Below are 24,369 nucleotides of genomic sequence, written 5' to 3'. Positions count from 1 at the left end.
TGGGGGTCGGTGACTCAGGGGGACAGAGAGTGGACGATGGGCACTGGGGGAGGGATGGGGATCGGTGTCTCAGGGGGACAGAGAGTGGACGGTGGGCGCCGGGGGAGGGGTGGGGGTCAGTGACTCAGGGGGACAGAGAGTGGACGGTGGGCACCGGGGGAGGGATGGGGGTCGGTGACTCAGGGACAGAGTCTCAGTTTGGGAAGATGGAAAGTTCTGGGGACAGGTGGTGGGGACGGCTGCACAACAGTGTGAATGTGCTTAGTGCCCCTGAGCTGTGGGCTTAGAGACGGTGAAGACGGTACATTTTATGTTCTGTGTATTTTACCAGGATTAAAAACTAAGAAGGATCTGGGGCACCTGGGTGGCTCAGTCGTTAAGCGTCTGCCTTCGGCTCAGGTCATGATCCCAGGGTCCTGGGATCGAGCCCCGCATCGGGCTCCCTGCTCCGCGGGGAGTCTGCTTCTCCCTCTCCCACTCACCCTGCTTGTGTTCCCTCTCTCGCTGTGTCTCTCTCTGTCATATAAATAAAATCTTAAAAAACAAAACAAAACAAAAAACTAAGAAGAATCTGGGAGTGGCCTCGCTGGGGGGCTCTGGCTCGGGGCCTGAGGCTGCATCATTTGCAGGCTTGGCTGGGGCCGAAGGAGTCACTCCGTACTGTCCTACCCGCGTGGCCGTGGCGGGAGGCCCCTGTGTGCAGCCGTGTGTGCCCCTCCAGGTGTGGCCTGCCCTTGTCTGCAGCCTCGGGCTGGGGCAGGTGAGACTTGCCTTAAAACCTGTTTTGCCTGGGGCTCCACACTCCTAGCTTGGAGGCTCGGACTCACCATGGCAACAAAGACGCTGTTTTCCTTGAAGCGACAGGGACCCTCGTTCATTTTGGGGAGAAGGGCTGCCAAGATCCCAGGTCTGAGCACCCACAGCATGGCGGCCGGCGGGTCCCCCGAGGGGCCAGGGCGGCTCACACCGCTTCCTGGGGCGGCCTGGCCGGTCCGGCCTCCGCTCGGGGCCGAGGCTGGATGAAGTGAGATTAGGGATGGTTGTTCACGGGGACTTCCGCGCCCGCCCCACGGAGTGTGTGGTGGGGAAGGGTCCTCGGCCAAGCCGCCAAGCCGGATCCTTGCAAAGGAGCCCACAGCCCCTGCACCCTCCCCCCCCAACAGGGCAGCTTTTATACCATAGCCAGGTAAAAAAGGCGAAGACTCACTTTGTATCATCCCTGGGATGGCCATAACAAAGCACCATCAAATGCCAGGCTTAAGTAGCAGGAATTCGGGAGGCCGGTGTCTGGATTCAAGGTGCTGGCTGGGCTGGTTCTCTCTGCTCATACCCCTGCTGCAGGTAGCAGGCCATCGCTGATGCTTCTCGTCTTGTAGATGACCCATCACACCTCTGCCTCCACCTTCCCGTGACGGGTGCACCTGTCCAGTGTCCTTATTACAAGGACAGCCGTCATGGGGATTAAGGCCCAACCTAACGACCCTATCTTGTATGAATCTGCGGGATGGGGGCACAATTCAACCTTCAACACACTTCTGTGTTGTTAGGAAACTAGCTTAGAGCTCAGGGCCCCGAAAGAGTCTGGGGCCCCCGTGGGACAGTGCACCCCCCCAGGCCTGCTGCAGGTGGGCCCCGCTGTTGGCGAAGCCTCGGGCTCCCTGGCTCCCCGTCAGCCATGCCCGTGGGCCACTGGCGAGCTACATCCTCAATTTGATGAAGCCAAACTCATCAGCTCATTTTGAAGTGCTGCACAGAAAATTCTTCCTCAGCTTCATCACAAAGATGTTTCCCACATTTTCTTCCAGGAACCTGATAATTTTCCTCTCACGTGAATGGTTTAATGCCTCTGGGATTCTCTCACGCTTGTGGGGGAGAGTCATAGGGTCGTCTCTCTGTTTCTCCGGACACAGAGCCACCTTCTCAGTGCCGCCCTCTCCCGTGAGTCCTCTCTTAGCCGCTGTCACCCCTGCCAAGCGCCACCTGGTCCAGGAAACAGGTGCCCCTCTTGCCTCCATTCTATCTCTGGCCTCTTGATACAGGTGTGAGGGATGTCTTACCCCTCGTGCTAGCCCTTCTATGCACTAACCTCTTGGTAAATTAAATATTTTGAAAAAGTAAAATAGAAAGGACAAAGAAAAGACTCTTCTTGGGTGCCTGGGTGGCTTAGTTGGTTGGGCGACTGCCTTCGGCTCAGGTCATGATCCCGGAGTCCCTGGATCGAGTCCCGCGTCGGGCTCCCTGCTCGGCGGGGAGTCTGCTTCTCCCTCTGACCCTCCCCCCTGTCATGTGCTCTCTCTCATTCTCTCTCTCACAAATAAATAAATAAAACCTTTAAAAAAAAAAAAAAGAAAAGACTCTTCTTAAAGAGACCCCACTTGGGGACGCCGAGTGGCTCAGTTGGTGAAGCGTCTGCCTTTGGCTCGGGTCATGATCCCAGGGTCCTGGGATGGAGCCCGGCATTGGGCTCCTTGCTCCGCGGGGAGCCTGCTTCTCCCTCTGCCGTTCCCCCTACTTGTGTGTGCTCTCTCTCTGTCAAATAAATAAAATCTTTAAAAAAAGAAGAAGAAGCTGCTTTTGCCTCCTGGCCGCCCTGTGTAGGAGAGGGGGCAAATGGAGGCAGCTGGTCCGGGGAGGGCCACAAAGACATGCCTGTGCCCGAAACAGAGACGGGCCTTGTTTGTGGGGATGTTTGCTGGCAGCAGAGCTGGGCACAGAGTGGACGCTGGGCGGGCAGCTCAACCCCCCTTGCCCAGCGGGACGCTCCCATGGGCACACCCTCTGCAGTCCCCGCCACCACTGGGGCTGCCACCACCGGACCCTCCCTCTTCCCTGCTTGGCCAGCCTGTTGTGGGAGGTGAGGAGGTGTGTGGTTAGGGGCACAGATCAGGCCAAACTGCACTGGAGCCCAGCTCCTCCCCAGCTCTGGGGCTCTGGGCAGGTGACCTGGACCCTCTGGGCCTTGTTCTTCATCCAAGTCTACTTTTATGGACGCTGAGATCACCAGGATGCCAAAGTGGGTAGAGCTCAGTCATCCCCCAATCTGGTGGCCTTGGACAATGATGCCCTCATGTCCTCACACCTACCCTAAAGGCCATGTGACTTTGGGCCCACCACTCTCGCCTCCCAGGAAGTGGTGGGGAAGCCTCTTCCAGGAGCCCAGAGGCCCAGCAGACAGGTGGGTCCAGAGCATCTTGGAACCAGCAGCTCCTGGGTAATGGGAGCTGGCCTAGGGCTGCCGGGAGCTAGGGAACCAGGGGCTTGGGGTCTTGGAGATCAGGTCCTCCTCAAGCTGTCCAGGGAGCACAGTGGGGACAGAGGGGGACAGAGCAGTGGTGGCCTGTGGATGGGATGGAGGAGGGGAGGGAGAGACGGGCAAGGGAACAGGTGTAGGTTCTGAGGCTCCCAAGGGATAAGCGACCCAGCCTGGAGGTAGTGTCCCCAAAGCCCAGCCAGCACCACAGTCCTGGTGAAGGCAGAGCCCTGCCGGGTGGGGTCATGACCAGGAGCAGCCCCTCTGAGCTTGTTCTAGTGTGAGCACCACTGGGCCAGCAGAGGCCCCCTTCAGAGCAGGTGGAGCTGGGGGTGCCCATCCCTGCTCCAAAGGAGGGGCTCAGCCAAATAGGGCTGGTGGGGGGTGGTCCAGTCAGGGGCCCATCCCTCCTGGTGGTTCTGGACGAGGAGCATCTGCAGGTTTCTGGAGGGACAGCCGGCACCCCATCCCTCCCCTTTTCCTTCTGGGTCTTATTTCCCTGTCTGCGAGGTCCTGCCTGGGTCTGGGAGGACCAACCTTCCTCTTTTGGCCTGGGGCTTGGGGAGGACCTTCCTCTCTTGGGGAGAGGAAGCCATGGTGCTCAAGGCCCAGAGGTGGCCCAGCTCCCCCTGACCGGGTCCTGGTGGACAGGACAGTCCTAGCTTAGAGTCGGGGCTCCTGAGGCCTGGGGGCTGGGCCTGGCTCCGTGGCAGACCAGCTGACAGACGGCTCTAGATCTCTAACCCCAATCCCACAAGGCACAGCCTCTGCATCGCGCTCCCTGTGGTTGCCCCTGCCCACCACACAGAGACCCCAGGAATGAGCCCTCCAGACACCCTCACCCAGGGTGGGGCCCCCAGCTGCTTTGGGGAAATGCAGATCAAGATGCCCCCATCTGGCCAGGTACTAGGGTGCCCCCTGGACTGCCCACACCACAGCGCGCAGAGCCGCCAGCAGAGGGTGCCAGAGGCCTCCTCCAAGGGTGGGGCCCTGGATGAGCTCAGGTGGGCACTGGCCTGGTGGTCTGGTGTCCTCGAGGTGCAGAGTGCAGCCCACTGTGTGCTCAGGGACCCCTCCACTCCTGCACTGACACCTCAGAGCTGACCACCAACCTGGTCCCGTATCTGTCAAGGCCCTTCTCCAGGGCACCTCCCTCAGCCTGGGGCTAAGCTTCGGCCCTGCCGCCAAGACTCAGGCCCCTCCCTGGCCCGCCCTGAGGTCCGGCAGACCTGGCTCCCGGGCCTTCCACCCGTCTTCGGTTACAGTCTTTGGGCCTTCTGGACATCTGGCCTGGGAGAGCCACAGCACGCAGAGTGAGCAGGGCCCCCTCAGCTCCTCACCTCCCAGGAATATCCTCTGGGCCCACTCGGATACATGTGGAGGTGAGGGGCTCCTGGGAACCCCCACTGGAGTCAGGGGTACATGGCCTCACTTGAAATGTCCACGGCCTGGCCTCTGCCCAGTGGTTCTTACAAAGGGTGCAATCGTAGTTGGGCTCCAGGCCCACAGTGACCCCATCCCCATCTCCAGGAGACAGACACATGGCTGCTAGGATACTTAATTGGTTTAATGACATGGCTTTTGAACCTTGGCCACCTCTCATCTCTGGGTGTAACCTGCAGAGTTCAGTGCTCCAAGACTCACCCACCACCCACACGGCACACAGGGCAAGCCTGGCCTTAGACTTGGTTGGAGAAAGTTCCTATCTTGAGCTCTGCCTTGGGTGTGTGTGGGGTGTCTAAGGCCATACTTGAAGGAGTACCTGTCCAGTCCATCTATGCTCCTTGAATGGGTGGAGGGAGAACAGCATGCACCCCACCCCAGGGAAGCCTGGAGCCCCCCAGGCCACCCTTGAGGAGCAGTGTGCTGGGTGGGCGCTGTGGGCGATATCTGGGGGCTCAGAGCCCAGGGTGCTGAGGTCAGTGCCCTTCTGGCCCACAGCCCATCCAGAGGTGTGCAGGTGCAGGTGCGTGAAGAAGTAGCAGCCACAGGGGTGAGGTTTGGGGCCAGGGTTACAAGTGCCAGGAGGAACCCCCATGTGGATAGGAGGCCAAAGGATAAGTCCCTGCCTACCTCCTGGGGGTTCTGTGGCCTCAGGGAGAGGTGTCATGAAAGCCAGGAAGGGGGCTGGGCGGGGCTGGAAAAGCTGCAGCCCCGGCTTCAGGGGCAGGTGCATGAGCGGCTGGCATCTCCAGGTGGCTAGTTTTGGGGAGGTGGGCCTTGGGACAGGCAGATGGGTGTGGGCTGAGGCATCGCTGAGCCTGAGGACAGGCCACGTGCCATGAGGCAGGTGAGCTGCTCCCAGCCAGCACCACCCACCACCCGTGTCCATGGTCCAAAATATACACACATACAAAAATAATACTCCATGCACTGGGGGTGGGCCTCTCTGCAGGTGCATCTCCGTGTCCCCCAGCCGCAGGTGTGCTGGGCCCAGCTGGCCAGGTCTAGCTGTCGTCCTCCACCCTCCTCTGGGTCTTGGAATGAAACTTGCTTATGAGCTCCTCCAGCTCCGACCCACCTTGCTGCTTCTAGGGAGGGGGCGGGGCAGCCTCAGCTCAGGGGCCCACAGGCCGGGGTCCCCGGCCTCCCGCTTTCCAGGCAATCCAGGAGCCCTGAGGGAGGAGGGGGCGGGGAGGCGCAGGACGGAGGCACGGCCGGCTCACCTCCAGGACCGCCTTCTGCACGGTGAGCTGGCTGTACACGCGGATACCTTCCTCCCCGCAGACTTTCTTCAGCTCGTCCTTGTTGAGCGAGAAGAGCTGGGGCCCGGTCAGGATGCCCAGGTTCTCCACGATCCTGGGGGCGGGGCGCGGCGGGTGTGAGCGCGGGGCGCCCGCCCCGCCCCCCGCCCCCGCCCCCGCGCCCCGCCTCGCCCCCCGCGCGCGCGCGCACCGGGCGCTGAAGGCCTTGGCTTCCAGCCACGCGCGGACCTCCTCGGGGCCCGACTCGTAGGTGAGCGGCAGGCCCACCGGCTGGCTGCGCTCCACGCGGAAGTGCCGCTGCGGCTGCGCCTTGATGTGGCTGATCTTCTTGATGAGCTCGTCGTTGACCTCATCCATGTGGTGGATGAGCTCTGCGGGCGGTGCCCGGCACTCAGGCCCGCCGCGAGCCGACCGGCGCCCTCCGCAGCGCCCCCACCCCGCTCGAGGACCCTCCGCCCGCTGCTTCCCCCAAGGGGCTCAGGGCCCCGTACCCGCATCCATCTGGTGGCCCTCATGCCCTGGCAGAGCGCCTCTCACCGTCTTTGTTCCCTGCGAAGCTTGGGGGCAGCTTGTGGGTGGGGCTGGCAGGACCCCAATATTTCAGACTGGCCTGCAGGGGTGGGGGCAAGAGACGAAGGGGTGGGGGCGCCCTCAGCGTCAGCTCATCATTCCTCCCCGCAGGGTTGTAATAAGGAGAAGGTGAGGCATCCCTTCTCGCCGCCCCCCCCTCCCAGGGCCCGGCCTGTGGCCCCACCCCCGCCGGGCACGGAGGAATCCGGGGCTCAGCGCCGGGTCTGCACCCGCCCATCCCCCCTCTGAGGTGGGACCGCAGAAGCCCCCGCTCCTCGCACTCACCCGCTCCTGGGGTGCGTCCTCCAGCCGAGTCTCATCCAGGATGTTGCAGGGCACGTATCCTGCCTGGCCACTGCGATTGCGAAGCTTCCACCACTGGTGGCCATCTTCGAGCACCTGCAGGCATCCACCCCCACCATCACCCCCATCTGGTCACCAGCGCAGGGTGTATGAGCCCCTCTTTATAGGTGGGCCAGAGAGAGTTCTAGGCATTTCCTCCGAAGCCCCGCCTCCCCCCAATCCTGTGGGGAAGTCACAAGTCCTCCCAGGAGCCCCTGCCCTGCCCAACCTTCTGTCCCACCCATAGAGGCTACCATCCCTCCCTTATCTCCCCCTAGCCCTCTCCAGCAGCATCCAGAGCAAGGGTGCCTCTAGCCTTTGCATATAGATCACCCTCCACCCCGGCCAGCCTGCTCCACTTTCCGTCCCCCAGTGGGTGGCCTGAATTCAGGACTGGCACCATACAGACCGTGTCTCAAGGGGGGTCCAGGGGTGGGTGTGAATGACGAGCCCTGGCTGAGAGCTGGAGGGTCTGCACTTGGCACAGAGAAGGCCTGTCCTTCAATGTGAGCCCAGCTTAGCCCAGCACAGGAGCCCCTGAGCCCCCTCTTAGATCCCCAAGACAGGGAGGCCCCTCATCCAGGCTGTGCTGGGGGTGGGGAAGGGGCAGGCTGTGCACCCAGACTGGAGCCCAGGGGTAGGGGTCCTGGGGAAAGGGATTGGACAGGCGTGCCGTGTGCCAGCATCAGGCAGCCTGGCTCCTGCCTCTCCTGGGCAGCCCCCCACCCCCAGCCCAGGCCCCGGCTCACCTCCAGGACCTCGTCCTTGAGCACCGACAGCTCGTTGGCGTTGCGGGCTGTGAAGTCATAGAGGATCCTGACGTACTTGGCCATGGCTGGCCCAGGTTCGTAGCCCCTGCGTGGAACAGAAGGGCTGAGGCCCAGGACTGGGCTGGGGTCTCCTCCTGGCCCTGGGGCTGGGCTGGGGGAGCAGCTTCCCAGGTGCGTGCCGCCTCCTGTTCAGCTCTCTGAGGTCACAGCGGAGAGAAGCTGAGGCTCGTCAGCCGGGAATGGAAACTGTGACAGCCCCAGAGCGTCTGGGGCCCCTGCACGGAGGTGGGGGCCATGCAGGGGGGGTGGGGGTGGGACGAGGGGGCGTGTGGGCATGGCAAGGCCCGCCGGAGGCCAGGCCATCTCAGGGGGCGCCAGGCCCGGCCCCCAGGGGACCCACAGCCAGACATGTACCCAAGAAATGACAGGGTCACCACCATCCTTGCAAGCAGCTGACCAATGAGGGAGGGCCAAGTGTTTTCAGAGCCACAGCCCTGCCCACAAGCACCCATAGTGGAGGACGGCCCACGAGCTGCAGGGGCATGGCATCGGTGTCCTGGCCAGGGGCTGGAGGTCAAAGGATGAAAATGTCTCTTCAAGTGTGGCCCTAGGTTAGGAGCCATGGACATCAGCCTGGCCATGGCGGGGGTAGGGGGTGCAGTGAGAGGGGCACACTTGTGTAAGACACAGATTTCAGCCCCCTCCCTTGCTGAAACTGAATCCTGGGGTCTGGCAGGGTAACCAGCTTCCCAGACAGATCCTGGGCCAGAAGTGAGAACAGAAAGGAGGAGAGGAGAAGAAGGATGGGAAGTCCCCCAGGCCCTGGGTCTGTGGGAAGTATGTGTATGGGGGCGGGGAGAATGGCTGTCCTTAGCCCAGACCTTCAGTCTCCTTCTCTGGCTCTGAGGCTGGACCTAAATCAGCCCCAATGGCGTGAGTGACAGGGATCGTTGAACCCACTTAAGTTTAGTGACTTAGTAAACGTCTAACCATGATTCTAAAACATACCTGAGAAGACACAAAGAGAGATAACGTACTAGGGTAATGAATTTATAGGTGGCTTTTGACATTTTTCTCTTCAATTTTATATTATAAAGTTAGAATGAAAACCTGGTTCTGGTTTGGAAAAATGCTTTTTTTGAACGCCATGAACAAGGCATTTGCCGCCACCTGGTGGCAACACACTCATATCAGAGCCTCCTTGTTTCTAGGGGTGAGCGTCACATTCCCTCATTTGAAGAGGAACTTACCTGTGAGCATGCGGGGAGCTGACTTGGGGGAGAGGGTCTCCTGGAGGTGGAGCTGTGGGCTCAGATACAAGGCTGTGTTTGGGGGAGTTTCGAAAGGATGGTCGGTTCGCTGGAGTCGGCTGTGGGAAAAAGGACCCCCTAGATTGGTGTGGGGTGAAGGCAGTGGACAGAGGTGGGCTGAGGAGGTGAGCAGTGGTGGAGGAGGCAGATGGCCAGTGGGTTTGGGGTGGGGCCATGGGTGCTCTGACCTCATCGTCGGGGGCAGACACCAGCCCCTCCACTTCCCAGGGAGCCTCCTGCAGCACGTCCAGGGGTGGCTCCCAGCCACTGTGGAACTTGGGCACGTAGAGGGGCACCTGCGGCTCCCGGGGCCACTCAGAACTGGAGGTGGGAGGTTCTGGAGGTGAGCCACGCCCACGCATGGGAACCAGCCCCACCTGGGACCACACACCTGGCCTGCCAGGGAACCCCATCCTGGTTTGCACCCCATGCCCTGCATCACCCAGCCCAGGGCCCCTTCCCACACCCTCTCTGCCCACTGCCCGCTGCCGCACCGGGGGCGTGTCCATGTCTCCCCCAGCGAATCCCACAGCGTCATCTCCTTGGGGACTAGGTGGCCTCGCAGGAAGCCCACGGCCTCGCGGGAAAGCAGGGGGCTGGACACGGAGCGTGCGATGTCTGGGCCCCCACAGGTGCTGACGATCTGGGGCAAAGCGGGGTTCAGAGGAGGCCCTACCCACCGGACCCCAGTCCCAGCTGGCTTGCTGACAGCACCACAGACCAGCCACACCCACAGCCCGGACGCAAGGCCCCAGCTGCCTGCCCAGGGTAGGCATTTGCTTCCCCCCACCTTCAGCCAGGGGCAAACCACCCTGGGGTCCTGCGCCCCCAGCCCCAGCCCCAGGCACCAGATCTAGAGGTCCAAAGAGGAAGTGCACGAGTTCTGCAGCGCTGGGGTTCTGAATGTGCTTCTGCAGCTTGGCCTGGGGTGGGGGGCAGACAGAGGGGTGGGGTGATGGTGCTGGGGCAAGGGGGGGCAAAGACCCTGGATCCCCCAATGTAGGCACAGAGGGACAGGGTGGGGGGCAGACAGAGGGGTGCAGGGATGGTGCTGGGACAAGGGGAGGCAAAGACCCTAGATCCCCCAATGTAGGCACAGAGGGACAGGGTGGGGAGGGTAGATTGGAGGGGGCCTAGTACTCACCAGCAGGTTGATAGCCAGCTTGATTTTCTGAAAACAGTCGATGAACTGGGCCTCAGAGGGGGGCCGTGCACGCAGTGTAAGGACACCCTCTGGAATGGGCAGGGCGGTGGCTATGAACCTGGCTGGCCGTCACTGCGCCGGGGGGGTCCTTGCCTATCTCCTGCAGCTCAGTGGCCACCCGCCTCTTGCACCTTGTTCTCTCCATCTTCTCTTGTTCCCCTACCTCCCCTTGCTGTCCCCCCTGCCCAACGGACCACCGCCCCCTCCGCACCTGCTGGCCCCTTCTTCCCTTTCTTCTTCCCCTTCTTGCGCTGGTTCAGCTGTTTGAAAGCTTCTGCCGCCTTCTGCAGCCGAGCCACGAACCACTCAATGTCGTCCAGGGCACAGTTGAGGATTTGCTGGGGTCAGAGCAGAGGCAGGGGTTCAGACTCAGGCGCCCCCACCCGCGGCAGGGACAGCCGCACACACTGTCTTTTGGTCCCTGGCCTGGGGGGAGGAGGCGGGTGCTGGCTGGAGGCTGGCTGGAGGGGCCCACACCTGATGGGGACGCGGTCAGGTGGGGGCGCCCCACCTGCCCCAAGACGCACCGTTTCCTTTTCTATCTTCTGAGCCAGCACAGCGCGTGGCTCCTCATCCTGCGACTCCCGACGGCGGAAGCCTGGATGGGGGAGGCAGACATCGGGTGTTACTGACGGAGGCCGCCCCCCGGACCTCGAGTGCAGCCCCAGCCCGGCTCCCTCAGCGTACTTGGCTCAGTGAGTGGCATCGGCGGGCCCACTCGATTCTTGGCGGACGGGGAGTCACTGCCGTAGCGCTGGAAGGGGATGGGGGCTGGGCCCTTGGGAGCGGGCAGGACGGACTGCCGCTGCCGGATCTTCTCCTGGTGGCCCCTGGAATGGGGGCGAAGGCGCGCTCAGCCTGGCCCCAGCCCCACCCCCGGCCCTCCCGCGCCCGGCGCCCCCGCCTACTTCAGGGTCTGTGGCCTCAGCTTCTTCCCTAGACGGCAGTCGGCCAGCGCGCTCTCGACGTCCTCGTGCACCAGCTCCGCCTGGGGGCACCGGGTATCAGGCAGGCGCAGGCGCAGGCGCACCGGGGCCCTCCCGGCCGCCGCCCCTCTCACCTCCACCTCGTCGCAGTGGAAGAAGTGGATGTCGGGTTTGCTCTGCTCCGAGTCCTGGCACACGAGCAGCAGTATGGAGGGGTACCGCAGCTGGTTCAGCACGGTCTGGCTGTGCCGCACGGTGGGCAGCGGGAAGTTCTCCAGTTCCTCCTAGGGGACCAGGGGCTCGGATGCGCCTGGGCCGCGTCCCACGGCCGCGACTCCCAGATGTGACACCACCACGGACTCACCGCCACGGGTGCGGGGTGGACTTGAGCCACGGACACAGTGCCCTGGGCGTGCCTTGTGAGCCCGGCTTGTGGGGTGTGTGCCGTGGGCAGTCACAGACAACTGGTGGGCACCGCAGAGCACGTGGCACAGAGGCAGACCCGGACTCTGCCAGGCCGTGGCCGCAGCTGCGGCACACGGACCCCTGGGCACAGCCAGGCCCTGCCTTGGGACAGCCGGTGGACAGGCTGGAGCCAGAGGTGGGCGAGGTGCTGTGTGTGACCGGGTTCCCCTGGATTCTCAGCCCGATCAGCCCTCCCTGCCCCACCTGCCCTTTGCCCTCCTCATCCTGTCCCACCCCCACAGAGAGGCCCAGCTGCGTGTCTGGGTCATGGCCTTTGGCTGCCCTGTCGCTGCCACACCTGGGACTCCACATCCAGCAGCCGCAGAGACTGGTCATTGACCTGCAGCAGCATCTCCTGTGTCCACACCTTCTCCTTGGAGCTCAGCTGCACCAGTTTCCGGATGGCGTCATCCACGGACACAATGGCCTCACTCTTGTCCATGATGAACGTGGCCAGGTGCTGGGGGCGGGCAGGTGGTCACTCTGGGGAGAGCCCTCCTTGTGCCCAGACGAGGGTCAAGGGGCTGCACCCCAGGGGCCTGAGGGGCCAGGGCCAACCTTGGGAGCCTGGGGGGTGGAGAACATCCCCGACCCTGGGGGTCTGAGAGACACAGCCCTACCTTAGGGGAAGGTCTCTGCTCTGCCTTGAGGAACGTCTGGGGGGCCGTGGACATGCCCTGATAAAACCTTTGGCAGCCCCACACAAACAATCCCTCGCCCACCTCATCTCCTGTGGCTGGACTCCAGGAACACCAGCCTCCCTGTTCCCCCCTGCAGACCTAGCATAGACTCACCACAGGGCCTTTGCATGGTCTATCCCCAGTTTGCCTCCCTTACTCTTCTCCAGCTCTCTCTTCCTTCAGGGCTCCGCTCAGACCTGCTCCCCCTGCCAGGCTACAGCATCACTCTCAACCCCCTGATCTGACTTGTTTTTAATTATCACAATCTGACATTATGTTTCTTTGTTTATTTTCTGGCTGCTGGGTTCACTGCTATTTCCCTAGTGCCTGGGACAGTGCCTGGCACACAGTAGGCCCTCAGTGAATGTGCTGGGATGAGTGAGCACCTGGAATGGCCATGTGGGCTGCTTTGTGGGGTGGCCCGGGGACCCTTGGCCAGCACAGCCCTCCCCTTCCTCTGTCCCCAAGCCTGGTTCGGGCTCCTCCTCCCTCCAGGCTCCGCAGTGTGTCCCATTGACCTTCACTGAAGTCAGTGAACAAAGCTGAGACAACCGGATAAACACTCTCTTAAACTCTAGGCAGTCAAGACCCAGCTGCGAAAGTGCTAGGAGAAAATGCTGGACGATTTCTGATGACCTCAGAACGGCCCCCCCACAGGGGTACCTTCCTCAGCAAGGAAGAAAAAGAAAACCCAGACGCTCAGAAGAAAAGACCAAAAACTCTGACCTAATGCATTTCTGCCTGGAAAAAAAAATACCGTATACGAAGTAAAAAGAAAAAAAAAAAAGTGGGACAAACAGATGTAATAGATATGGTGAAGGCTAATTTTCTTTTCTTTTTAAAAGATTTTATTTATTTATTTGACAGAGAGAGACACAGCGAGAGAGGGAACACAAGCAGGGGGAGTGGGAGAGGGAGAAGCAGGCTTCCCACGGAGCAGGGAGCCCAATGTGGGTCTCGATCCCAGGACCCCGGGATCATGACCTGAGCCGAAGGCAGACGCTTAACAACTGAGCCACCCAGGCACCCCTGATTTTCTTAATTTATAAAAAGACCAGTATGTACTTCAGTGATAGCTCTTACTTTGTTAAAAGCTCTATTTTGTTAAGTATAGTTATTACCAGTGATGAATAAATGAATGAAAAAATCTGTGAATAAGTAAAAAATTAACAATCCAATAGAAAAATCAGCAAAAGAGCTAAACAGAGGATCTCTGGGAAAATAAATGTAACTCACTTTTTAAAATAGAAAATTGCATGTAGTCTCATTCAACAAAAGCATTGCATAGTGAAACTCTGACACCCCTTCTCCTGAAGTGAGTCAACCGCAGGCTTATTTACCTGTTTTATTGACCAGTCTAACAAGTCCTTGTGGGTCACACTCACAGGTTAGCTGTGGAGAAGTGGGAGCCCCCAGTCCGCACGCCCCAGGTGCTCTCTCCTCACAATTCAGGTAACCCCACCACATGCGAGACTGAGTGTGGTTGTGAGGGGTGGTCCCAGCCTACGTGTGCGTAGGCAGGTCAGAGAGAGAAGGGGGCAGAAACATGCAGGGGACAAAAGGCAGCCGACCCATCTGTGCGAGGCAAGTGAGCCCCAAAGCACACACTGTTAGCAAAACACACCACCAAGCCAAGCAAAACCATGTGCCTGACTGCGGAACAAGTCTCCGTGCATTTCAGGTGATTGAAGCCCTGCAAAGTGTGCTCTCTGACCATAATGGAATTAAACTAGAAACCGGTAACAGAAAAGATAACTAGAAAACCCTCAAATAATTGGAAATTGAGCAACACACTTCTACATCAACAACCAGTGGTGAAAGGTATCAGGAGGGAAATGAGAAAAGACAGAGACAAATGAAAACAAAAACACAGCACAGCAGGACCTCGGGACGCCACACAAGGGGTGGGGGGGAGTGTCTGTAGCTGTGAGTGCTCACGTGAACAAAGAAGAAGGGGGCAAAGAAGTCATGGGGAATCAGAAAGTGTTCCAAACTGAATGACAACCAAGGTGTGTGCGTGGGGTGCCTGGGTGGCTCAAGCGTCTGCCTTCGGATCAGGTCATAATCCCAGGGTCCCCAGATAGAGTCCCGCCAGGGAGCCTGCTTCTCTCTCTCCCTCTGCTCCTCCCCCTGCTTGTGCTTTCTCTCATATAAGTAAATAAAATCTTAAAAAAATAAAAATAAAAACTAGGGGCGCCTGGGTGGCTCAGTCGTTAAGCGTCTGCCTTCAGCTGAGGTCATGATCCCAGGGTCCTGGGATCGAGCCCCGCATCAGGCTCCCTTCTCCACGGGGAAGCCTGCTTCTCCCTCTTCTACTCCCCCTCTTGTGTTCCCTCTCTCGCTGTGTCTCTCTCTGTCAAATAAATAAAAATAAAATCTTTAAAAAAAATAAAATAAAAATAAAAACTAAAGGCAGGCACATCAAACTTGTGGGATTTGGCGAAAGGCTTTTGTGGGGGGGTGGTGTACAGCTGTAAATGAATAAATTAGAAAAGAAGGAATATTTCATATCAGTGATCTACAGGTCTCCCGTAAGAAACTAGAAAAGGACAATCAAAACCCAAAGTAAGTGAAAAGAAGGAAGTTAAGAGCAGAAACCAGCAAAGCAGTAACCAAACAATAGAGAAAAATCAACTAAGCCCAAAGTCGGTTCTGAAAAGATTAATGAAATTGATAAACCCCAGCAAGATTGATCAAGGAAAAAAAGAGAGAAAACACAAATGATCAATAACTAGAAAAAAGGAAGGGCCATCACTACAGATCTTACATGCATAAAAGTGAATTCATAGTCAAAAACCTCCCACAAAGAAAACCCTACATTCAGAGGGCTTTCCAGGTGAATCCTAACAATTACTTAAGGAAGAAATAAAAACAATGTTTCACAAATTCTTTCTGAAAACCAAGGAGTAGGAATACTTTCCCACTCATTTAATAAGGCCACCACAATTTTGACACCAAAATCTGTCAAGGATTTATAGGAAAATAAAATTATAGACCAGTATCTCTAATGAACATTAATGCAAATTGTTAGCAAATTAGTCCATCAACACATAAAAAGAATAGTACACTTATTGAATAATAATTCAATAATGAATGAATGAGGTTTATCCCAGAAACGCAAGGGTGGTTCAACATTCAGAAAAATCAATCAGTGTGACTGACTTATGTTAACAGTCGTGAATACACCTCTGTAAATTCAGAGAAAGCATTTGACAAAATGTAACGCCTTTCATGATAAAAAACTCTCAGCAAAGAATGGAAAGGAGCTTCTTCACTAGTAAACTATCTACAAAAATATATAGCCTATACAATGGGGAAATACTGGATATTTCTTCTTAAAATTGGACACAGGCAAGGATGTCCCCTCTTTGTTGCTTTTATTCAGCATTGTACTGTTGGTCCTAGCCAGGGCAATGAAGCTCTAAAAATAAGATACAAAGCTCTGCTTTTCAGACAGCCTGATTTTATAGTAGTAAATTCAGTGGATCTACAAGCAAATCACTAACACAAATAAGTGAGTTCAGAGGGGTCTCAGGGCGCTCAATAATTGTACGGAAATTCAATTGTTCCTCCATACGCTAGCAACAATGCAAAAATGGCTTTTTTAAAAACAGTACCGTTTACAACAGCGTCTGCAAGTCAGATACTAAGGAATGTTTGGAGAAAAGATACTCAAGATCCCTACAGTGGAAACACAAACATTCTGAGAGAAGTCAGAGTAGCCCTGATACGTGGGGAAAGAGCGCGTCCACAGGTGGGAAGGGCTCAGGATCACACCGAGTGGATCCATAGGTTTGACTCAATGCCAGTCAAAATTCTAGCAGGCTTTTCTGGGAGGCTGGAATATAAACACAAGTCCAAAGAGCTTGGAATAGTCAAGAAGATCTTGGGGAGAAAGAATATAAGGTTGCAGGACTCACACTGCCTGATTTCAAGTTCAATAATAAAGCTACAGTGAGAGAAAGATCACGAAACAAAGCACGGACAGACCCATCCCATTCAACTCCTCAGTTTTTGACGAAGGCACCAAAGCAATTTGATAGGAGAAGGAACATCTTCTTCATATAACTGCACATTGCTACGGGGAAAAATTAGCCTCGAGTCTCATACACAAAAATTAATTTCAAATGGATCATAGACCTAAATGTAAAAGCCTCAAGTCTGGAGTTTCTAGGAGACACAGGAAGGAATCTTCACAGCCTTGGGTCAGGCAATGACCACTCCCTCCCCCCACAAAAACAAACAAACAAACAAAACAAAACCAACAAAACAACCCTAATCTTAGGGGGAGAGTGGATATGGCTGGACATCATCAAAATTAAGTACTTCTGTTCATCAAAAGACGGTCATGCATATCAATCAACAAGCCATACTGGGAGAAGATATCTCTAATCCACACACCTGACAATGTGTGCAAAGGACTCCCACCCGTCAAAAAGGTGCAATTGTACAAACGAGTGGCCACATGCAGGGTCCCCAGGGGCTGGCACAGCCGGTGGAGATGTCCCCTGCAGACCAGAGCTGAGAGAAGTCTTATCCTACACACGCGTTTTCTTGAAATAAGTTTACCAAGCAGAACAAAGTGTTATAAACTATATGAATTCAATTATGCAGAAGTGGGGGGAGACGGGGTTCTCCAAAAGTCAAACTCGAGAGCTGCAGGACAGAGCCGCGTTGCTGAACGGTGCATTGGGAAGACCCTGACCGCTAGGGTCAGCAGGAGTGAGTTTTGGGGTAAAGCAGCTGTTGTGTCCGGACCGTGGCGGTGACACCACCGACCTGAAACACAACTGCATGCCCCCCCCCTCCGGCACACTAACTTAGAAAACAGGAAAGCAAACAAACCCACAAGTCTTAGCAGCCCCCCATTGCCAGGGGTGGGTCTGACCTTGCCCCCACTTCTTACCCTCTCTCTGTGCCTTGGTTTCCTCACCTGGGAGGGGCAGGCAAAGCCCATCCTCTCCCCCAGCCCTGCCGGGTGCTGGGCAAGCAGGAGAGGTGCCCCCGGGTTGGGGTCTTTCCACAGGATAGCTCGGACCAAAGTCCAGAAGGGCAATGTTGCCCTACCCCCGAGAGGGGTGGCCCAGCTGCCTGGGAAGGAAGGGGATGAAGCTGACCTTTCCCCACCCTGTGCCCTGCCCTTGGACCCTGAGCCAGCAGCCTGGCAGGGAAGGCTGCTCACTCAACACAGCCCAATTCAAGAGCCTAGGGACTCCCAGTGTCTCTGTGGACCCATTGTATGGATCAGGAACCTGAGGCTTAGAAAGCAGTGAGTCGCCTGGCCTCTTGGGTTTGGGGGGTTCTGTGGGGAGGGAAGAAGTCCTCATCTTCCTGATTCAGGCCCTCCTTCCTGGTCCAAGGCCCCCTTCCTGATCCAGACTCCCCCTTTCCTGGTCCAGGGCCCCCTTCCTGGTCCAAGGCCCCCTTCCTGATCCAGGCCCTCCTTTCTGATCCAGGCTCCCCCCTTCCTGGTCCAGGGCCCCCTTCCTGGTCCAGGCCCCCCCCTTCCTGGCCCAGGGTCCCCCCTACTTCCTGGTCCAAGCCCCCCTCTTCCTGGTCCAAGGCTGCCCCTTCCTCCCTCCTCAGCCATTCTTAGCCCTGTTGTCCTACAGGATGGGACAGTGGCCAAGAACCAAGAAGGTCATTTAAAAAACATATTTCCTGAGTTCTAAGTGTGAATCAAAGCTGACCCAGGGTAGGGTACCTGGGTGGCTCAGTTGGTTAAGCGACTGCTTTCGGCTCAGGTCATGATCCTAGAGTCCCGGGATCGAGTCCTGCATCGGGCTCCCTGCTCGGCAGGGAGTCTGCTTCTTCCTCTCCTGCTCCCCCCTCTTGTGCTCTCTCTCTATCTCACTCTCTCTCAAATAAATAAATAAATAAAATCTTAAAAAAAAAAAAAAAAAAGCTGACCCGGGGTGAAAACCCTCCTGAGCTGGGTGCTGGTCTGGAGTGCAGCTAACCAGTCTGGACATTCCCAGAGTCCATCTGAATTGGCCATCCGAGGTTTTCCTGCAGGAGCTCACTAAGTGTGTCTGTGTCCTATCTTCTGCCTCTTAATCCAGTTCCTTGTTTGGGGGCCAGGATGACAGTTTCCTTCCCACAGAGTTTTCCCACCCAAGTGCTGCCAAACAGCACCCAGGCCTTGTCCTTGCCTGGCCTGTGTTGACCACCGGCATCTCCATTTCCCTGACAGAGCCCCAGAGCTCCTGCGTCCCCCAGACTGTGAGCTTCCCAGGATTGGAGGGTGCTCCCCGCACCGTGGGTGAGCCCAGGACAGGTGTGGGGCAGTCCCTGGCTCTGGCTACCTGCTGTGGGTGTCAGAAGCTGGGCTGTCTCCCTGTGCCTCAGGTTCCCATCTGCCCGGGGACTCTGGAGGTGCTCCTTGGGGGCTGGCCTCACCTGGACGTGGTACTGGGAGGTCTCATGCATGATGATGTTGGAGTTGGAGTACTTCTTCCTCTGTTCTGAGCAGGGAGTCACCAGTCACTCACCCCAGAGGGCAGGACCCACAGCCCCTGGTACAGGTGGGACTGGACTCCCAGGTTGGGCCACAGGAAGGGCCGAGTGGAGGTGAGGGGGCTGCCGCCAGAAAGGACTCGAGGGTGTGAAATGTGAGGGCCCTTCTGGGCAGACAGAAAACCCCCCTGTGCCCCCAGATGGCCCCTAGGAAAGGACCCTCAGCTCCCTCTGCCCCCAGATGGCCCCTAGAAAAGGACCCCCTGCTAGGGGTCTGTCCTGGAGCGGGTGCAGGAGGCTCAGCAGCTCCTCCCTTGGAAGCCCACTGTTCTGGGAAGCAGTCCAAGCCTGGGCTTCCCCCAACTCCAAGAGCTGCCAGCTAACATCTCTCGGTCCCTCCCTGAGACTCCTAACTTTCCAGACAGGGCACTGAGTCCAAAAGCACAAAAGAGTGTCTGGGGGAGAGGCAGAGCTGGGCGAGGTGGGGCTGGCCAGGCCCCGCCCCCCTCCCCCCCAGCAGACACCTGGCGCTCCATCCAGCCTGAGCCCCACCCCCTTGGGCTATCTGGTTGCAGTGAGGAGCACAGCCGAATCAATATTGATGGTCCCTGAATTATTAGTAAAGGCCTCTCTCCTTACAGTGAGGGAGGGAGGGACCTGAGCAGCTGTTGCTTAATGAGGGTCCAGGGGCCTCCTTTGGGCACCAAGGGCTGACCTGCATCCCCCTGGTGGGGGCCTGGCACAGCCTGGGGGAGGGGAGTGGGCGAGACCCCACAGCGCATCCTCAAGCCTCACTCACCAAACAGGTCCTTGGCACTCATCTTGGCCACACTGTCAGACCGGCCCAGGCTGCCACTGCAGGGGAGGGGCTGGTGAGGGCGAGGCCCACACGGCACCCCTCCCCGGGGAATGCTCAGTGGATGGGGGTGGGGACTCACTTGGCAGCACCTGGGCAGCAGCTCACAGACCCCAACTGGCTCATGGCGTCCTTGGTGGTGGCTGGTGATGGAAGGGCAACCTTGTGGCCTGAGTCCAGGGCCTAGTGCCCGGCCCACACCTGAGTGCAGAGGGCAGCCGAGCTGACACCTCCCTGGGGCCTGGTCGGTGGCTTCACTGCTCCCAGGGCAGGACTTGATCCCCTCTTCCGCCCACCCCAGATCCAGAGGCTGCAGCCCTGGTGTCCTGGCCAGGTTCCCCAGAGAGCTTGGGCAGGGTGTCCTCAGGGAGTAGAGTCCTGCCTCCTGGACACAGCAGGACCTCCCGGCCCAGGTCCCAGCTGGCAGACATGGGCCTCTATCTCACCCCAGACCCTTGGTCTTCCACAGGGAGCCCCAGGGGGGCCAGTAGAGGAGTCCCACTCTCAAGGCTATCTAGGTGGGCCTGCAAGGACAGTGTCCTGGGGGCTCTGAAAGGGGACCTAGGAGAGGAACCACCTTCCAAGCAGAGGGAACACATGTTCAAAGGCCCTGAGGCAGGTGGGAGCCAATACCAGAGGAAGGCAGCACAGGATGAGACTGGACCCTGGATGGGGTAGGGGCGGGGGGAGGTGTGGCCTTGGGGACCCAGAGCCCAGAACAAAGTCTAGAGGGAGCACACCCTCAGGGGGGTGAGCAGAGCCTGGCCCCCCTGGGTCAGACTAACATGTCCTGTGAGGTCTGTGCCCCCTGGGGACCTCTGACAAGGCTGTCCCTCTGTATTTGGGGTTGGCTGGAGTGGGTGGTCCACAGGCCAGGGGTACTGGTATCTAGGGGCAGGGAGCACCCCAGGACTTTCTGGTTTGACCAGGTCCTACCTACAAAGAGGATTTCCAGGAGGTGTGAGGGGCCTGGGGGCTTCAGGCCACCCCCTCCCATGTGCCACGGAGGGTCCTGGCTCTCTCAGGATGGGTGGGAGTAGGGGCTTGGTCAGATTCCTCTGACCATCTGTCCGTGGAGAATGTCCGGAATGCTCATGACCTCAGCGAGGGAGCCGAGTGTTTGCTTAATGGGATTCCTAGGGGCTGAGCCAAGGGCACTGGGCACGTGTGTCTGGGCACACACAAACCTGGGCAAAACCCAGGCCCCCAGGCACACACAGACACGCACAGGTTGGGACACACGGCCCCCCTCCTTGGGGCGCCTAGGCTAGGAACCCATGGCCTTCAACTCCCTGGAGCAGGGTGGGGGGCCCAGCAGGGCCAGCCAGAAAGGTGAGTCCAGGTGCTGGCATCTGGGTTGGGGAGCAGCTGGGGGAGGGGCCACCACAGGCCTGCTCCAGTCAGCTGACTGGGGCAGGGGAGCTGTGTGGGCCCAAGGGATTGGGACCAGCCCAGGGCCCAGATTGCACTTTGGTTTTACTGCGGCCATTTTCCGGGTGCAAAGGGAGGGCCGAGCATGGTGCCTTGTTGGGCAGTGGCGGAGGCCCCAGCAGGGCAGGGAGGGTGGAGGGACCAGCTCCAAGTTCAAATTCCAGCTCACAGCCAAGTGACCTTGGGGAGGAGTCAGCTTAAGGCCCAGAGGGAGCCGGGTGGAGTTCTGGAATGGGGAACCCCTCGGGGCCCTGGCTCTGCCCAGGTCTGGGAACTGCTTGCTGGGGAGGGCCCAACCTGGTTGGTAAGGAGGGATAAGCCTGGGAAGCCTGGGTGGGGAAGGGGTGGGCTCAAGGTGCGCTGGGAAGGCGGGCACAGGGGATCCAACAGACTGGGCGGGGTGGAATGCTGAACCACTGAGGCCCCGTTCTAGGCAGGCCCCAGGAGAGGCCTGGGCAGGCCCCCCCAGGGCGGGGGCTGGGGGGAGCAGTGCAGAGGTGGGGAAGGAGAGGCACCCCCAGCTGGGCCCTGGCTCCCCGAACTGCTACTGCTGGGGCTGACTACCCCTGGAGTGGGGGTAGAGGTGGTCTGTGGGTGCACCTCAGAAGCACCACAAGCCTGTCTACCCTCCTCCCCAGCCACCAGGGACACCTTCATACACAGGGGCCGCCCCAGGCCAGCCTGGCTCAGGGAGGAGGGACCTGGGGAGCCTCAGGTCCAGCACCCACAGGCCCCCTGCCACCCAGCATGCAGCCTCCTCCTCCCTGAAACTCCCACACCCCTTGACCCAGAACCTGACCCTAGCCTGATGCTTCTCTGGCCCTGGATTCCCTCCTGGCTCAGACACCCAGGAAGTGCCTCCTGAGCCAGCCCACAGGGAGCCACTGGCCACAAAGGAGGCCCCAGCCTGTCCTGTGGAAGGGGGTTTGGGGCCTTCGAGGGACAGGGAGAGAACCCCCTTCCCACCTCCTTCGCTGGAGGAAGGGGTTCCCTCCACCGAGCCCCAGGGCGGGGAGGGGGCCGGCTGACTCAGGTGCCACTGCCTTTAAAATGTCCCTGCGCACCGGCACCGCCCCAGCACCAGGCCGGGCAGACCAGGCCGCAGCCGGACCAGGTTCCTGGCCGCGGGTTCGGCGCAGCCCTATCGCACCCCGTTGCCTCCGGCGCCCAGGCCCGGCCCACGGACTCCGGCCAGAGCCCCCAGTCGCACGGCCACCTGGGGAAACTAAGGCCGAGCCAGACTGCCGTCCGCAGGGATTCTGGCAGGTCTGAGTGGGCTAGGTGGGGACCCGTGGGGCGTTCACCTGCTCCTCGCGGCCCCGTGCCTGCGCCGCCCGTGGGTCCCCTTGTCCGCGCGTCCGTCCGCCTGTCTGTCCGCTCCTCGCCTGGGCGGCCCGGGCTCGGCAGCGGGAGGGACGCGCGGCTGGGCCGGGCCGGGGCGGGACCGCGAGGAGGAACCTGAGCGGCAGGTTAGAGACCCGGGAGCCGGCGGGCGCGGGGGAAGGGTGGGGGCGGGACGATGACGCCCCGCCCCTCCGACTCGGCCCCGGCCCCTGGGGCTCCCTGCGGACGGCCCCCAACGCCCGCCCCGTGGGCCTCCTGGACCCGCAGACCCCACCCCCAGAGCTGGGGCGCCGGTGGACGGGTAGGCGGATCGGGAGCCCCTCACCCGTGGGGATGTGCCTGGCGACTACGCAGGGCGAGGTTCTAAGATCTTCCCGAGGCAGGCCTCGCTGCGCCCCAGCAGCCGCCAGGTATCCCCTGCCGGGTATCTCCCAGCCTCAGCTGCCGCAGCAAAGGGACCTATCCTGGGCGCCAGGCCCCGGGGCAGAAGCCCCTCCTCTACGGCTGGCCCCTCTGGTCTGGTGGGGTGCTGGTGTCAGGCGTCAGTCTGTGAATGGGTGTCAAAGGTATGATCCGAGGCCAGAGACCAGGCGGCCCTGCGCTCCGAGCTCCCCAGGCAGGAGAGGGCTCTCTTCTCCACAATCCAGGAGATCCTACAGTCTTTTTTTTTTTAAAAGATTTTATTTATTTGAGAGAGAGAGAGAGTGAGCACAAGCAGGGGGAGTGGCAGAGGGAGAAGCAGACTCCCCACCAAGCAGGGAGCCTGATGTGGGGCTCCGTCCCAGGACCCTAGGATCATGACCTGAGCCGAAGGCAGACGATTAACTGACTGAGCCACCCAGGCGCCCCGATCCTACAGTCTTTTTGTGCATCCCCAGCCCACCATGGGCACCCCCTGAGGGATGGGGGTGTCTGATGGGTGGGGATGCCCGTGGTGTAGGCTGTTCACTACTAGGGCAGAGAGCAGACTCCAGGCCGTGGCCCCCTCCTTAGGCCCAGGCCCCACCCTCTGCCCCCAGCGTGGGGCCAGTATCCTTCCTCCTGAACTGACTCCCCCTGCCTCTGCCAGCTGGGTGGGGAGGAAGTAGAGAAGGGGCAGAGGGCAAGTCCAGGCAGTGGTGGGCACCCCAGGCACGTGCAAGGACCCAAAGCCTCTGGCTATTGTTCCTGGGGTGGGGTGGGGGTGGAAAATGGTGCATCAGGAGGCAGGGTCCCAAGGGCAGTTGGCCTTTGTTTACCTGGGGCTGACACAGAGCACTTCCTGGGGAACCCCCCTGGGGGAATGGAGGCACCCCCCCCAGGGGGGCGGGTCTCCCCACCTGCTGTCTGAAGCATCACAGGTGAGCTCTCAGAGGTGGTGCGGGAAGTGGCCTTCCTCTCAGGCCCTGCCCTGCCCCTGAGCCCCTGAGCCCTGGCTTCCTGGTTCTCTCCCCTACTCTGCCGAGCACCCAGAAAAGGCACAGGCCTGCCCTCGTCCTTCCTGGAGACTGAGCCTGGGCAGGCGGGAAGTGGGAAGCACGCACAGAAGGGAGCAGCTGAGGTGGGCGCTACTGCACTTCTGAAATTAGACTGATTGTCACCAGGGAGCCTCTGGAGCCACCTGGAGCTGTGCTGTCCTCTGTGGACAGGTGACTGCCACCTCCGTGCAGCCAGAGCGATGTGGGTGTCAGGGCCGGGCCTATACCCTTGGGCAGGAGGTCCTGGACCTTTAAGGCCACAAGTGTCAGGCGGCCAGGGTCTGCGGGGGAGCTGGCCGAGCGTTTCCACTGAGAGCAAGTGCAGCCGTCCCAACCTTCCCAAGTTCCCTGGGGAGTGCCCCGGCGTCAGAGGCACGAGGCTCCGCTGAACATGCGCACGCGAGCAGCAGGTAAGCACGAGGGCACCTACATGCGGCCTCAGGGCCCCAGGTGTGCACCGGCCCAGAGCCAAAGCCAGCAGAGGGGAGAGCTCCTGCCCCCACCTGCCCCCAAGAAGGACAGGTGCGGGAGGGTGCTGCTGCCAGCCCTCGCTGAAGCCGGTCCCTGGGGAGCTCCAGGACGGGCCCCAAGCCCAGCTTTGCT

General features: G+C 59.5%; 1 protein-coding gene across 4 annotated transcripts; it reads right to left on the bottom strand.

The window, feature by feature from the left end:
• Positions 1 to 4,799: 4,799 nt before the first annotated feature.
• EPS8L2 (EPS8 signaling adaptor L2) lies at positions 4,800 to 22,398 on the bottom strand. 4 transcript variants are annotated; one of them, XM_081797498.1, is made up of 21 exons: positions 22,270 to 22,398; positions 19,617 to 19,735; positions 19,478 to 19,533; positions 18,622 to 18,686; positions 11,841 to 12,002; positions 11,212 to 11,361; positions 11,060 to 11,139; positions 10,839 to 10,981; positions 10,679 to 10,749; positions 10,363 to 10,489; positions 10,092 to 10,180; positions 9,796 to 9,870; positions 9,442 to 9,590; positions 9,136 to 9,268; positions 8,888 to 9,006; positions 7,617 to 7,722; positions 6,811 to 6,924; positions 6,493 to 6,565; positions 6,146 to 6,326; positions 5,917 to 6,049; positions 4,800 to 5,781 (listed from the first exon to the last, which is right to left on the bottom strand). In XM_081797498.1, exons 2-21 carry the CDS (start codon positions 19,658 to 19,660, stop codon positions 5,698 to 5,700), a joined length of 2,154 nt encoding a protein of 717 aa, XP_081653624.1. In that variant the 5' UTR covers positions 19,661 to 19,735; positions 22,270 to 22,398; the 3' UTR covers positions 4,800 to 5,697. The 4 variants fall into 4 exon arrangements, with proteins under 4 accessions (XP_081653624.1, XP_081653625.1, XP_081653626.1 ...); XM_081797499.1 differs by having other exon boundaries at positions 19,617 to 19,677; positions 22,270 to 22,356; XM_081797500.1 differs by lacking the exon at positions 22,270 to 22,398 and having other exon boundaries at positions 18,622 to 18,681; positions 19,617 to 19,728.
• Between the last annotated feature and the right edge of the window lie 1,971 nt (positions 22,399 to 24,369).

The sequence above is a fragment of the Leptonychotes weddellii genome, chromosome 11 (genome assembly GCF_054177405.1).
Source record: "Leptonychotes weddellii isolate Sample4059 chromosome 11, ASM5417740v2, whole genome shotgun sequence".
NCBI lineage: Eukaryota > Metazoa > Chordata > Mammalia > Carnivora > Phocidae > Leptonychotes > Leptonychotes weddellii.
The sequence above is the reverse complement of the archived record's forward strand: the minus strand, read 5'-3'. Positions and strand labels throughout refer to the sequence as shown.

What these genes read in the sequence shown, in the direction of transcription:
- EPS8L2 (XM_081797498.1), bottom strand. Translation starts at nt 19,660, where the DNA reads ATGAGCCAGTTGGGGTCTGTGAGCTGCTGCCCAGGTGCTGCCAA. An exon ending in GATGCCACTCACTGAGCCAA is followed by an intron (nt 10,750 to 10,838) that starts GTACGCTGAGGG and finishes TCCCCCATCCAG; the next exon opens with GCTTCCGCCGTCGGGAGTCG. An exon ending in AGCTCCCCGCATGCTCACAG is followed by an intron (nt 7,723 to 8,887) that starts GTAAGTTCCTCT and finishes TGTTCCACGCAG; the next exon opens with GGGCTACGAACCTGGGCCAG.